General features: G+C 41.7%; 1 protein-coding gene across 1 annotated transcript in view; it reads right to left on the reverse strand.

Annotated features, from left to right (window-relative positions):
- Positions 1 to 16581, reverse strand: part of LOC308319250 (thrombospondin type-1 domain-containing protein 7A-like) — a 128855-nt gene that overhangs the window by 3488 nt on the left and 108786 nt on the right. Inside the window, exons 20-28 of the mRNA XM_080769223.1 lie at positions 15428 to 15543; positions 14356 to 14473; positions 12021 to 12166; positions 11405 to 11579; positions 7700 to 7873; positions 5746 to 5844; positions 5536 to 5621; positions 4482 to 4695; positions 2480 to 2567 (exon numbers count right to left, since the gene is read on the reverse strand). Of these exons, the coding sequence (XP_080625349.1) occupies positions 2480 to 2567; positions 4482 to 4695; positions 5536 to 5621; positions 5746 to 5844; positions 7700 to 7873; positions 11405 to 11579; positions 12021 to 12166; positions 14356 to 14473; positions 15428 to 15543 (1216 nt within the window). The remainder of the gene's footprint in view (positions 1 to 2479; positions 2568 to 4481; positions 4696 to 5535; positions 5622 to 5745; positions 5845 to 7699; positions 7874 to 11404; positions 11580 to 12020; positions 12167 to 14355; positions 14474 to 15427; positions 15544 to 16581) is intronic.

Genomic DNA, 16581 nt, shown 5'->3' on the forward strand with positions numbered 1-16581 from the left:
TGTAATATACAGTATGAATTCCTTGTCCTTCCTTCCTTCACACCATTTTGTTACTGTATATGCCTTTCCGGTCGTTAGGACCTAAACTTGTGACTAAACCTGGCATAATATTATAGAGAAGGATTTGGGAAAGCTGGCAAATAAGATGTATTTTTCCTTTACTTAGCTTCATACAATATTTGAAAATGTCTAAGTGATGATCTGCCTCGACGCCAAATACAGTAGTTCAAAATTAGGCATGGCGTTTAGCACACCATTTTGATTGTATTCATGTTAGCATAAAGCTAATAATAAAAAATAAAAAATCTTTTAGCAGCCATGGCAATCATTCTTTGTCTCTAAAGCACCAGATTAAAAACTCAAAGACATCACATTTGAGTTTAAATTCATTGGTTTCTTATTTTGGTAAAGCATTGTTCCAGTTTACAAATGTTGGTTGAGCTACCCTACCCTGAATGCCAGAATGTAAATGCTTAACATTCTTAAATTGTGGGGTGTTATGTTTCAATAGGTAATGATGGTAATCCTGATATTTTTCAAATGCAGGGTATGGATGTTCTGTAAATTGTATGGGAAAAAATTATGCCAGGATATGTAACAAGTAATATCAGTAATAAGGTTATGAGCTCTTGACAAAATGTTACAGATGAATGAATGAAATGAGAGAAATGGGAACTATTGGCCTATATCTATTCCAGACCAGAAGAGGGCAGTGTTATGATGCAAAGAGACTCAGGTTTGTTTTAATTCACAATCTGAAAACTGTGGCAGATAGAACTTATCTTCCAATTCTGTATACTATTACTTTTGATTCATCAATGCTCACAATGCAACTTGTTAAACAACCTTTAAGTGAAAGTAATGAAATGTGTCTGGGTTTTATATACAGTCCATGTTTTTTATTACTTTCCATTACTTTCCTGAAAAGTAATGGTTTTGGACATACAAGGTAGTTATTGGTGCATGGTCATTGGATGAATTTCAAGGCACAATTATCTTTATACTGCAGTGCAGATGTCATTGTCTAATAAGAACAGAGCTGCATGCCAGACAAGATCAGCCCAGATCCAGTTGCAACTTGCTAGCGAGGAAAGACTGTCCAGATGAAAAGCAAGGTTTTCATGCTGCTGCATGCATGCAACTGAACAGGATACAGGCCTAATATAGGATATAAAGCCGAGTGGATGAGTCTCATTCATAGTCTGGATTTTCGGTGGTGAGGTGACCACCGGAGCTGAAATAACATTGAGCGGTGGTTTGCTCTTCACCGCGGCTCGTGACGTCATGTTGTAGTTCGGTGGTCACCTCACCACCGGAAATCCAGACTATGAATGAGCCTTTAACATTAAGTTGCACTATTACACTGTAGTTAATGTTTTATTGCACTGCAGTTAAGGCATCGCCAATGGAATAGATTGATTAATATTATATTACATACAAGTATGGATTAAAAATGTATAATACATGATATAAGTCAATAGCTGCTTCACATCTGGGGCACTTTATTATTTCAAGACTGTATAATATTGAATTTATGTAGTTTGAAGACTATTTTATGCAGAATATTTTTGTACAAATCTTTAAATTGTATTTCTGTACCTGTATTAAACCAGTTAGAGTGTAACTGGTTTACCCCCCCCCCCCCCCCCCCCCGGTAAAATGAGCTTCAGCGATACTAAACAAATTCTGATAGGGCAGTTTATTTAATATGTTGGGGCATTGTATAAAATTATACCGTTTCTTAATTTGAAGGCTACTGTATGTACAATTTCAACTTTCAGCAGGACATGGACTAGACTGAATCTTGACTACACTTGCACTCTAGTGCAGTCTAGAAGCAGAACTAAAGCCTGATTTATACTTATAGCTGCGCACCATGTATTGCTCATCAAAAACGGCAGATCTACAAACTCACAATGCATCTCAGCTCAGCTTGTAGATCTGCTATTTTCGATGCACATGCGCAATGCGAAACTAAGTACAAATCACCCTGGGCAGCTTCAGCAAGAGCTCACCTGCACCAGCACATTCACTTCAGCTAGTCAGGCACGACAAGGCAGGCACGACACGTGACACTGGCGGAGGGCTCACAGGAGGTACTTTTATAAGGGGAACCTCTGAATCCTGGTTAGTCGATGCTGCCGCTTTGGGCCAACTCTTGGCAATCAGGACATGTGTAAGTCAACTCGTGTGCATTTTGACCCATCCAGACTGTCCCATTGGCGTCGGACTCTTGGGCCTTAAGAGAGCGACAGACCACGGCACAGTAGCTACTGCCCTCGGCAGCAGGAGGAGGCATGAAGAAGGCAAAAATAAATAAACAAACTTAAACAAAAACAATGACAGGCAGATGGCTATAGATGGATGGATGTACTGCACAATGGAACGGAACAGATGGGATGGTTTGATCCAAAAATAAATAGTTTGGGTTGATGATGATGGGGGGAGGAGGACGATAAATAGAGGAGAGTAAACTCACCAAGCTAGGTATATCATAGACACTACGAAAATGAGGAGCACGAAGGCTCCTGCTGCTACACCGTACACCCACATCTTCAGCTTTCCATCTGTGAAGGAGGAGGCTCGTCAGTCGGGCTGCCTGTTCACATAATATGGCACTAACAACCATTAAGGGCTCAAGCAATTCCCTCTGTGAAGGGGGAAGCTCATCAGTGCTCATATTTAAGTCTACAGTATATACTTTTCCGTAAGAAGGCGCTGTGCACCGAAAATAGGTGATCTACAGGCTCATAATGCATCGCACCACAATGCGCTGTGAGCTTGTGGATCGCCTATTTTCAGTTGCTGACACCATCATACGACAGAGTATAGAGAACTGAAGCATTATGGCAATAAGAACCATTAAAGGCTTAAACAATTCATTCTGTGCAAGCTGCTGAAGACGCCTACACACTGACACATTGAAGTGCTTCTTTTCCCCCCTTCTTTGAAATCTCCCTGCAATATTGATGCAAAAAAGAAGCATCATTTGGAAGATTTAACGATTCAAGGATTACAAGATGGCGCCCGGTGTCTCTGGAAGTTCCCGCTCCTCCTGACAAATGCTGCACATTTCAGGATTTGTGACAGCCTCAATCTGTTCCGATCTCTTGGATCGTAAACGTTCCTCAAGCGTTATGTCGCTGTCATGCACCATTGATCAGAATGCACGGCACAGATGCCTATTGAAATGTTAATATGCCAGAAGCAGCTTCAGATTAGGACACATACGGATGGATATATACTGTACTGCACATGCGTCTGAATAGCTTAGTTAGTAGTGGTCTTTCCAGCTGGATCCAGCACAACATTACTGGCTTTGATGTGTCAGCTTATTTTTTATTTATTTTTCATGCACTTGCAATTACAGTACAGGGACCAATTTAGACCTGGAACACAGGTGACGGCAATTAAGAACAGTACCTGGTAGAATTTCTCATTATAATTTATACCACTTTTATTAATCAACCACTCAAACCTCTAGACTTAGTAAATTGGACCCGAGTTGGCTCCAGACTCTCTACACCACATCTCTTAATTGGCCTGAATTAGCTGACGCGGTGTGAGCTTGTAGATCAGCTATTTTTGTCTCCACCAGGCCAAAGTTGTGTGTGTGTGTGTGTGTGTCCGTCCGTCCGTCTGTGTACAGCTAATCTACGGCACATTGGCCTATTATAGCGCTACCAGGAGGCCACAACCTGACCTGCCCTGGTGGAGACCTGTGCCCCGAGGGGCAGTTGTTCTAGTTGCTTACTGGTTCTCCCAGAATATGCATGCTGGAGTGGATAAATTAAATTGTTCTCTAACATAAAGCCTGACTTAAAGGGAAATTTCACTTATCATCTACCCAGGTTCATGTGAACACCACAGACAGTTTTTAAGTTGCTCGATTTAGTATTTAGATATTTGATATTCATTTTTCTGCCCCGCCCCCTTCCTATACAAACCCATTCCACTTTAACCATGATAGATTCATCAAAAACACACAAAAAAAATCTGGTGACAGATACTGTATTGTCCTTCTAATACGTGAGGGGCCATGTTTTTCAATTACTTTTTTTATTTCTTTTTTTTTTAAATAATGAGGTAGAGGAGGAGACCGAAGGAGACTAAAACATCAAACAAAATGATTAAAATGTAATAAATAAAGTAAATAAGTAAAAATACACAATCTATCATGGTTAATATGGAGTTTGAAATTACAATGGGTTTGTAGGAAGGAGACAGGGCAGCTAAGATGAATATCAAATATATAAATACTGTCTGGGGTGTTCACATAAATTACCAAAAGTTTTTTTAAAGTGAAATATTCCTTTAATTTATGAATGTTGGTACCTGGATACTGGGGTCCGAGCAGTTAAATTAAACTTATATATCACTTGACATAAGGCCTGACTTAATTTATGAATGTTGGTACCTGTAATGAGTAATGAGGATTCAAATGAAACACAATCATGGTGTCTACTGTCTAGAGCTCTGACCTGGTCCATAGGGCTGCAGGTACCAGGTGCGTCCTGTGCGTCCAGGCTGGATGGTGCTGGGCAGAGTGGGGTTAATGGCACGACTGGTTTTCACGTCTGCTTTCTTGTCGCCGGCCGTGGGGATCTCAAGGACCGGGATGGGGGCACACTGGACCAGCTGCCCGATAGGGGACAACACCTCTGTGTAGCCCTCCTCGCACATGCATATACTAGCCTGCAGAGAGCAGTGGAGAGTTACATTTGAAACGAGTCCTGGGTGATGAGAATCTGTTTTTGGAGTCATACTTATGATTCCAAAAACACATGGTTGTTAGTTTGAATCTCTGCACCAACTGGTGAACTTGGAGTGAATAAAGCGAATTAATAACGTTAATTTATTTTCAAAATAGTTACAAGCCATTGAGCAAGCTACAGTGCCTTCAGTGGAACTGCCCGTGGAACTGCCCAGGGGAGAAATGTGGTTGTACAAGGCAGTTCTTTGTTTTTCTTTTTTTGTTTCAGATCTGCATGTTTGTAATGCTTCCAGCATATCAGATTATTCTAGTATATGTTTTTTTAAAACAGAGTCTAGCTAACTAAATTAATTCAGAACTGTCACTACTGCTATATCAAAATTCTATCAACAGTTCAGTTCATACAACATACAATATAGTTTTTGTATGCAGGGAACTTAATGTTCAGTTCATGTAAATTAAGGTGAATATGTGAAATTATGGACATTGTGATTTGTTGTCTGGTGAAATTGCATTATTAAAGCTAGAAAGGGGTACAACTTCTTCAAGACTTAACATGATAGTCATTAGTCAGCCAATGATGCCTTGATTTGTATGGATAATGATTCTAGTACTTTAAAGTGGCTAGTGGCTTTAAGAACTTAAGTCTGATTATCTACGATGGTGTTTCATGCATTGCGGAAATCTACAAGCTCACAATACGTCGTGATGTGTCGTGTTGTGAACTTTTAGATTGACTTTTTCCACACAACACCATGCCTCAAACAATAAATGAATAAATGATGGTTAATTGTATACACACAGAAATAAGAGCAGCTCACCTCGGAACAGAAGGACTTCGGCATGAGACATGGAGAGTCACAGGAGCTGTTTACTACTTCTGAAGGGTTGATGGGGGGACATCCTCCTGACAGTCACAGGTTGTTAAGGAAAGATCAAATATTGATTGATTGATTATTCACAAAAAGGGCATTGAGGTTCACCCTCATTTGCAATGCTGATACATACACAAAAATAATTTAGTAGTTAACCTGTGACATTGAGTCCATCAGAGCGCTGGCACCAGGAGTTGATGCTGCTGGAGTTTGGGTGCTGGCTGCTCATCCATTTGTATTCATAACACTCACCACCTATAGAGGAAAGGTCCACCATAAAGTAACATTATGCCCAAAGCATTGTACAGTACAACATGTGCATTCATTTTTTAACATGGGTGGTCACAGTCTGACAGACACTGCGGGAAACACACAGCCACACCACTGGACTGTGGAAATACATTTTCACAAATATATTCTATGAAAGGTGCTATAGTTTCCATGGTACAGTATAGTGTCCCATGTGGGCGTTTTTTTTAATATAAATAAAAGGAAAATGAAGAATGATCTATGACTCACTATCACGGGCAGCACTGCTGATACAGTACATAGCTACACTCCAGCTATGACGAATGCCCAGGTCATACATTCCATCACATACCATACCCATGGTGGCCATGCTCCATTCACAGCAAGGTCGCTCGCAGTGACAGATGAGCGTGTGGTCGCACTTAAGAATCAACCTTAGGGTTGATAACAGTTATCAGCTCAAGAGGTGATATCAGCAATCATCCTTTTAGTGCCTTTATCACTTACATTCCCACCGCACAAATGAAGGCTGTTGAGGTGATAACAGTGCAATAGTATGTAGTAAGTGTGTATTATTACTACTGGTACACTGTATGTGTACAGTAGTACACATACAGTATACATCCATGTATGTGGATTAGTGCCGTTCAGGATGTTGGTGAAGGATTAATTGCTCTCATAGATTATCAATATCAACGGCTCTACATAGAGCTGTCTAGTTGTTTTAATCCTCAGTAAGAGCTTTCGCTTAATGACTCATTATCAAAGCTATTATGGCTTTATCAATATCTACCATCAGAGCAGTAAATGACCAGATTTCCTTAGGGAGCCCCGTGTAACCAATCACGGGCCCGTGCTGCTCAGCTAAGCGAAAATGAACAATTTAACCTTGAACAAAAGAGAGATCTGTTTTCTGTGGTGCTGGAGTAACAGTATCAGCACTTCGATCGATAACGCAGCTCGGTCTCTATTGTAGCGATGGTGATATCGTCTATGGGACTGGAACTCATTTACCATTCTGTTCTTTATTCTCCACTTTTTCTCTGCCGCTCACTGTGGCGTAGCCTAGTTCTGCATGTTGTAGTGTTTTTGCACTGCGGTGCCTTCTCACTCAGTTGCTCACTTCAGTCTCCTCTTCTTTGCTACTGTCACATTGCCATCCTAGGCTTGTATTTCTGAACCATTTCAAACAAATTCACTTCCTCATATTTCTACTTCCGCGCATGCACGCACGCACGCACGCACGCACGCACGTTTCCTTTCTTCCTCCCTCTCCCTTTTCACATCTTTCCTCCTTCCCCTCTCTTCCTCCACCCCTCTCTCCTCTTTCCCGGGCCTGAGTGATGTCGTGAAACGAGGTCAGGCCAAAGAACACTGCTCTGGGGCTATAGGAGGAAGAGGGGGCGGTTGCTCTGCAGACTGAGCCCACGGCTGTGATGAGCTTCAGTGTTGGTGATTCACAAGCATCCTCATTGTAATGTGTGATTAGAACAGGTACATGTGGCACCGTGGACCAATACAGTATATGAGAACTTTAGGGTGTGTGTGTGTGTGTGTGTGTGTGTGTGTGTGTGCGCGCGCGTACGTGCCTGCGTGCGTGCAAAATGGGGCAGGCAGGCTGTTACACTGTGCTGAAATTACACTCAAGAAATCCTTTCACGGAGTGCCAATTCACTTGGTTGTGTGACAGAAAACATGGACACAGCAAAATACTCTGCCAATTCCTCTCTCCTTAACAAGTTTTGGACAGCATGTTGCCTTTATCAGATTATACAGCACCAGTTTTATACCAGGTAGTTTAGACAAAGCCACCGTTTGTTCTGTTTGTCAAGTGATGTTTGTGAAGTGAAGCCACACTTACTAGAACAGGGCTGAGGCTCCCAGGCCTGATCGGGGCACAGCTGCAGGTTTTCTGGTTCCTGGGCCATGACGGCTCGCGAGCGCACCTGGACCGAGCCAAAGTCCACACCAGCCCCCTTGACACACATGCTCACACATGGGCTCCAGTCTGACCACTCCATCAAGTAGCATTCTCCTGTTGGGGGAGGGGGCAGGGGACATATTTTGCATCAAAATTTTGTTTCTGGGGTACACCGCTCCACTGAAGCTGCACAATGGCCTAAAGTACAAAACTGCAGTTCAGCTTGACATTGCAGAACTGTTGCACTAAGCACTTTAGCAATGGTCTTTGTTGCTTGGTCAAAGAAAAAAAGAAAAAAAGCATGCATGCTCAGCAAACCTTTTGGGATGCAACCAATTTGTATTACATTTCACACAACATATGTGATGGGAGAAACGCATTGAGGGCCTTAGGTGGGGAAAAGCGGTTTCAGTGAAAGAGGGCTGTCATATGCCATGGGTTACAGCTGGCCACAGCTGGACGCTACAGCTTACTGGACAGAGGGAGAAACGTGTGTGGGTTAAAGTGAGCATGTGCTCATAGCAATCTGCCAAACTTCCCAGGCTGTCGTCCTCCTCCCCCATCTCACAGAAAGTAGTGTGTGCTTTTACACTCGCTATGTAGCAAAATGCTTTAATATTTTCTCATCTCGGGGAGTTTAATTCCTAAATTCCTAATTCCCAAATGAAAAAACTGTTAAAAATGAATTATAGTGCGAGATATTGAATGAACATTGAACAAAAATGTTTAATTTATTTTAGACTAATTTGTGAAGAATTTATGATGTGAATTTGTGGTCCTGGGATTAGCAGCACTCAATGGTAAAATGCTTTAATATTTTCTCATCTCTGAGTTGAGAAATGTGACAACTGCAAAAAATTAAAATCTAATTATACTGTGAGATATTGAACGATGAACATCATACATCATCTCATTCTGGCCAATCACAATTGGCATCACTTTTTATCCTCAATACGTACTTTGCTCAGCCAATCAAAATCATCGCTATGGGGTGATCAGCCAATGAAATCATCACTATTATTCACACACAAACACACAACGCTGGGGGGGGGTTAGTGCCCCTCAAAAATAATATGTATCTATTAATATTACTATACTGTGCTTAACATTCAGGACAGGTCAGTTAAATCCTAGAAAGTGGTTCCTGGTCTCGCTGAACACTGGTCTAGATTATGCAATCTGTAGTTTCACACTCGGCTCACTTTAATGCACAATATTAACAATGCTGATCTGCTTCTGTTCAGCCATTATTATACAACTAAATTATGTAGTATTATTATTATTGGAAAAGAAAAAGAAAAACAACATCATATATCCTTTTTTAATGTATTACACAAACATAACACATCACCTAACTAGTAAAAGGTACACAAATTATACAAAATGTCTGACCCGTATTTTGTGACACTGAGTTGCGTCTTAAAGGGCCACTTCACCACTTTTCAACCTATCTTCAAATTCTTCATATAATACGTCCTCACTAATAATCATGATAAAATGGCACGATTTTTTTCTACTCAGTCTGTAGGAGGGCTGTGGGCAGTTTAGAAACCGTCTTCCAGTAAAGGCTTAAAAGGCTTAAAAGCATGTTTCTGACCCGTCTACTCCCCTTATCTACATCTTCCTTTTATGACTATATATATTTAAGAATTTAAATAAATGAGGGGTCAACTTCATACACCTTATTCCTCCCCAAAGGGGGAACTGGGTTGGTCACCCATGCATACTATAAAAGACAGATAACATAAATTCATTACACACAAACTGCTGAGCAGCGAGCCATTGGCAAGAAAAGCTCCACTGCAATATCCCTGCAGTACACCAGCAAAGAAAAATGACCACGCAAATACACAGCCAACAACTGGTCAACCTAGAGGTGTGTGTGCATAGTGTAGTTAAGCCTGTTCATAGCCCTCTGGAGGACAAATGTGCAGACAGAATGACATACTGTACATACTGTATATATTTACGGTACATACTGTAAAGAGATACAAAACATCAAACAACCTCAATCAAGTTGTTTTGCATTGCTTCATGGCCCAACTAATAACCTAAACATTCAATACAAATCCACATATATTATGTAGATCATTGTACATTTATTATGACATGTTTATGACAACTTTATGGCTGAATGCACAAATTACTTTATAATTTGAACTAGCTACTGAAGTTAACTGAACATTTTTTTTTTCCTATTCCATATGGAAACTAAAGTGGTGTCAAACTTCAGTCTGTTTCTTTTCTCCACGACTGTTTAAGGGGTCAGATTGAATGCAGATTATACAGACTGCCGTTTTAATTAGTTTATCGATTGTCCACCTGTGCTTTCCCAGCATATACCACAGCATAAAATAGAACACCGGACAAAATAGTCTGATAGAGGACATGTAAGAGTTTCCTATACTGACATCAAAGGACTTCCAGTTCCAAGTCCAACTCAACATGACTGGTAAGTCTATTTTATGGAAAGACCATATTGCAATTGCAAACATATTTTGTATGCACAGAGTAAAATATATGAAATAGCCAAACATGTGCTCATAGAATATGATGAGACACTCAGAAGCTGTTTCCACTGGGCTCATTACCCAGGCCAAGGAGGGGGCATGACTCCTGCAGTAGTAAAGGAAAACTGAAAGCAGCCAGTGTATAAAGTACTGTGTATACAGTATATATTTAGACTATAGACTGTACTGTACATTACATTCATTAAGGAGATCCATTCCACAATTTTGTTTAACTTTTCTCTTTCCTGTACCTCTCTTGTGTTTCACCCTTGCTGCTGTTGGTGCTACAATCTATGCTGTTGCATTGTCTGAAGGAAGCCAAACAAAAATAAGTTTTACTCTTCTGTACCTGTACACAGTTGCAACAATAAAGTACAACCTGAATTTCCCTCCAGAGATCAATATATATATATATATACTGTATACTGTAGCAGGCGAGTGCGTGTGCACGCACACAGGCACCCACACACACACACAGGCGCACCCACACACACAGGCACACAGGCGCACACACACACACACACACACACACACACACACACACACACACACACACACACACACACACACACACACACACACACACACACACACACACACACACACACACACACACACACACACCACTGTACAGTATATTACAGTACTGCATGTCTTTATTTGTTTTATTATCCATAGTTTCTATTTAATATCAGAAACATGGACCTCTATGGAGGCCTCCCGCAGCTCACGGACAAGGTGAGAGAAGGATGAGGCTGGCAGGGCACTGTGTGTCAGGCACCTGGAGATGGTAGCCAACAAGCTGACACTGTGGGAGCCAACCCAAGGCGCAGCTAGGAGGGGAAGACTCAAGACACCACCTACAGTACATAGACACACTGCAGCGTGACAGCGGAGCTAGCAACACAGCAGACCGTGCAAGACCCTGATGATGAGGAATGAGTGGAGGGCAGAGTCCCGAGTTGGTATTGTCTCTCTAGTACACACTCTAATATTGCATGTTTTATTTAATTGTTGTGTATTTCAAGTTGTGCAAACATAAAAAAGTCAGGACATAAAAAGAGCATCCGTTGATAAAGCAACACCACGTACAGTAACACATGACTAGTGGCTAAGAGTCCACCAACTACTGTACCTGGGCAGGGCAGAACGCAGCTCTCCTTCAGTATGATCTGCTCGTCTCCGTTGACCACCATCTCCAGGTTGCTACACAGCTCCTCGTCCACCTGGCTGCCCTCACCCTCCCCGGAGCCGTCTGACACAAAGCAGGACAGGTTCCTGTAGCGCTGGCCATGTCCACACACTACGTTCTGGAGAGAGCAACACAGCAGGGGGGAGTGTTGAATTGTAAACACTGACCAGATACTGGAAACATTAAATGTTTCCAGTATCTGGTTAGTTGACAATACAATTGTATAATTATGTAGTTAACCACAAAAACCCTGGCAACTTGTATTGCATCGTGAGCTTGTTTATTGACGGCTAACATGATGGTGTAGACGAGAGGGAAGAAAGGAGGTGGGTGGCCAAGTAGAACCTTGGGGTACATAATACATATATAATGTATTATAAGTATATAATAGAGGTTAAGTGGTTAAAACTCAATAAGCTAATTAAATCAGCATGCATACCTTCTAATCATTTATGAAATTTGGATTTACAATTGAGGGCCACTATGCTTCTAGGTTTCTTTTGCCTGTATGGCATGTGTGCAATTTCATACCTTGACAAATGAGTATAGATTATTGTACCTCCACTCTGCACTCGGACCAGGGGCTATACTGCCAACGGTAGCAGGGCCTGACAGGACAGGGTTTCCACTGCTCCATCTGAAGAGGACAGGGACGTCCGTCCCCCTGAGATGCTTGCACCACCAACCTCTGCCTCCACATTCTCCCTGGACCGAACAGACAGGATGTGACAAGTGTTATCCTTATGTCTGCCAAGATATGATAGATGATGTGCTTGACTTAAACAAAGAAGGCTTCATACAGTACTGCTCAGTCCCAGAGCCATATTGATTAATTCTTGTTGCTTTGACTTCTCCTTCTTGACTATGGCAAGAGGCCCGAAACTATTAACCATTTAATTTGTTCTAAATCTATCACAGTGCAAAATGAACAAAACAGACAAAAAATTGAATAAAAAAATACAGCAAACTCTCACACCTTTAAGCTTTTAGTTTTTGTCACATTATCATCTCCACTAACCACCTTCAGTGCCTTTTTAGCCAGTATTCAACTCTTATCTGATTCCCTGTGATTTAATGATAGTACTGCGAGAGACAGCGAGATCAATTCGTGGCGGTGGCGACTCGCCACGACCTATTTTTTTACGCCATGACGTATTCTTCATTATCCGCCATGGCAGAACAAAATCCGCCGTGGCGAGTACAGAATCCGCCGTGGCGGCGACTCGCCACGACCTATTTTTTTACGCCATGACGTATTCTTCATTATCCGCCGTGGCGAGTACAGAATCCGCCATTGTTTATTTTTTTTTTGCGTGCCGTGGTGCAGGTTTTATTGTCCTAGTAGTACTATTCTCGGAATTATTTCATCCTCTTGTAGCGTAACGGTTAGCGCTCTCGCCCCTATAGTCAAGGCACTGTGCTGGGCCAGGTTCGATTCTTGCAAAAAACAAACTTTTTTTTTTTAAAGTTATTTTTTTACCCGTACATACAGTGTGTGTGCGTGCGTGCGTATACAGTGTGCGTGCGTGTATGCGTGCGTGCGTATACAGTGTGTGTGTGTGTGTGTGTGTGCGTGCGTGCTTCATCGTATTTATTATTATTATTATTATTATTATTAATATGCAGGTAATAATAATAAATACGATGAAGCACGCACGCACGCATATACAGTGTGTGTGCGTGCGTGCGTATACAGTGTGCGTGCGTGTATGCGTGCGTATACAGTGTGTGTGTGCGTGCGTGCGTGCGTGCGTGCTTCATCGTATTTATTATTATTACCTGCATATTAATAATAATAATAATAATAATAAATACGATGAAGCACGCACGCACACACACTGTATACGCACGCACGCATACACGCACGCACACTGTATACGCACGCACGCACACACACTGTATGTACGGGTAAAAAAATAACTTTAAAAAAAAAAAGTTTGTTTTTTGCAAGAATCGAACCTGGCCCGGCACAGTGCCTTGACTATAGGGGCGAGAGCGCTAACCGTTACGCTACAAGAGGATGAAATAATTCCGAGAATAGTACTACTAGGACAATAAAACCTGCACCACGGCACGCAAAAAAAAAAAAAACAATGGCGGATTCTGTACTCGCCACGGCGGATAATGAAGAATACGTCATGGCGTAAAAAAATAGGTCGTGGCGAGTCGCCGCCATGGCGGATTCTGTACTCGCCACGGCGGATTTTGTTCTGCCATGGCGGATAATGAAGATTACGTCATGGCGTAAAAAAATAGGTCGTGGCGAGTCGCCGCCGCCACGAATTGATCTCGCTCCACCTGGGTACTGCAAAGGTTTTCACACAAGCCTATGGGACAGACACAACCGTAGTGACAATTAAAGAAACCCTCTTGATTCTAGATTCTTTACCAATTGCCTAACCCTCTTATCTAAAACGACACGACAGGTTGCAATTGCTTTTAGCTAAATAGGTACTGAATGCGACAGGGCGCACATGGAGCACTCAATGTTTGGTTTGCGCTCTGCTGAAAAAAGATTTTCAGAAGGTAGCATATCTACAAGCTCACAACGGATCGCATCACGACACATTGTGAGCTTGTAGATCGGCTATTTTCAAATGGCTGAAATGTATATAGGGCTTAAGTGGTTAATGTATATGTTTTGTTTTGTAATAATAATCAAAATACACAAAGTAACTAGTAGTAACTAAATGTTTCAAATAATTGTAGTAGTAAAAGTATTTTGCCTCTGAGATGTAGTGGAGTAAAATAATTGAAAACTGGAAATACTCCACTAAAGTAAAAGAAAAACACATCAAGATTGTAGGCTACTTTAATTATTTCCACCATTGAGATTGGTCTTCTTAATTTCACGCTCTATCTACCTGAATGTCTTGCATTGTCAATCCCTGTACCTTCGAGTCCACAGGTCTGTGAACACTCAGACCAGGCCGACCATTCTGAGAGCTGACAGTTGACGGGACATTCCACCACACAGGAGATATTCATCTGCCACTTCTTTTCCAGATTTAACTACAGAGGAAATGGAGAAGAATCCATCATCATCGTATCATTTACAATTCCGGTCTCTTCAGACAAACCCCATTACAGCTCTGAACCGTCAAATGTGTTGGAACTCAGTGTGACATTTGGAATTTTGGATACTACAACTCCCAGAAGCCTTTGTTCTGATAGGGGGCATGTGGTTCTAGGCAGCATCAGGCTGGTCTACTGGGATACCAGGGCTCTTTTGAAAGCTGTTCAGACACATTGTGTAATTGTGAATAAGCCAGACGATGAAGAGGGCCATGGGTTAAATAGCAGTGGGGAAGACTCTCTGCCACAGCCTGCCGGATACAATTACACAATATGAATGAATAAAATGCCTGACCCAATCCACTGACAGCATTGTCTGTGTGGGAACACTTGTGAATATTTCATATTCCTGCAGGCGTAATAGTACTATGAATACAGTAATGAGTGACGTGATTAAGTCTATACGGAGGTTTCTGTCAGAAAGACTAAGATGGAAGATGGAAATAAATAAAGTAAAAGAAGTAAAGGGGTACAGACAGTAAGTTAACTAATTCTTCATAATGATGAACTGAAAAATGTGACACATCATTATAGTTCTGTTGTGGGTGACATTCAGTGACATAATTTTAAGTAAATACTGTAAGTAAGAGACAGACAGACAGACAGACAGACAGACAGACAGACACAGACAGACAGACAGGCTCAGGGGTAGAGTGGCTGGAAGTTCGAACCCGGGCTCCCCCAAGGTTAGTGTCGAAGTGTCCTTGAGCAAGACACTGAACCCCTAATTGCTCCTGATGTGGGGGTTGGTGCCTTGCATGGTTTCTTCCGCCATTGGTGTATGAATGTGTGTGTGAATGGGTGAATGTAATGCACAATCTCTGTAAAGCGCCTTGGATAAAGGCGCTATATAAATGCACCATTTACCATTTACAGAGATCCAGGACTTACTTCCTCACAGAACTTGAGGTCAACAGACTTGCCATCACTGCGAACACAGTCCAGCATCCTGGTCTTCACACCATTCCCACACACAGCGTTAGGGCTCAGCTGACACGTACTCCAGTCTGAGAGGAAACACAACACAGCGACATTGTGACACTATCGCCCACAGATCTGAACAATCAGCAGTAACAGCTGACAAGTTCAGAGTCTCTGTGCCTAGGCCATTGAACAAGCTTTGTAGCATCCTACAGTACAGTACGTGCTCAGCTGACATGTACTCCCAAACAGTGAATGTTTACGGGCCAGCAAATAAAGGCAAGCCAGTCTGGTTGTTAGCTTCACAACAGTGCCAATTCTTACTTCTTTGCACTTGGCTGACAGCAGTGACAGCTAAATTGTCCCACTAACACCCCCACTGCAATGTGTTCGAATATCTATGATGCCATTTCATGCTACGTGGCTTATGATCCCAAAAGAAAATTGGACAACATCTGATTTCTCTCTACTGGAGATCCCCGGGGAGGGAGACATTAGCGATTAGCATCAAATACAACTCTCCCCATTTTTTCCACATTATACTCTATCAAGAATGCTATTTTATCAGCTGCAGTAGCCCCCTTTCCCTGACTGTAAGGATTTCCATTTCTTACAACTTCATTTTCATTTCACTGCCATTTAGCTAATGCTGTTATTCACAACCAGTGCAGCCACACAGTAATCTTCTGCAAACATTATGAGCAATGCATAGTAAGTGTTAATAAACAGTACCAGCCAGGCAACAGATGTTCTAGTGACAGCTCATAATACCAAATAAAGTAACCGATAATAAAAGAAGAAAATGAAATGTTGTGGATATACAGTATATCCCACAGTTTGGATTATCTGAATTCATGCTAAATATCTTAATCAGTCTTTTCCTGTCAAAGTTTCCCTTATGTTTTTGAGACCACCGCGAAAAAAGGACGAAGAAAGGCGCAACAGTTTTCTCAGTGCTTAAATATCTTAATCAGGCATATGCCAATGTGATCAATTATGTCAAATGACCACATCATAGATCTTGTGCATAGATCTTAAAATGTTAAGTTTAATCGATTACAAGTTTACATTTAAAGGGTTGATAATGATTTATAAGCTGAAAATGACAGTGGGCTTGACTCTAG

Source organism: Protomyctophum bolini, assembly GCF_963924005.1.
Source record: "Protomyctophum bolini genome assembly, chromosome: 7".
Lineage (NCBI taxonomy): Eukaryota > Metazoa > Chordata > Actinopteri > Myctophiformes > Myctophidae > Protomyctophum > Protomyctophum bolini.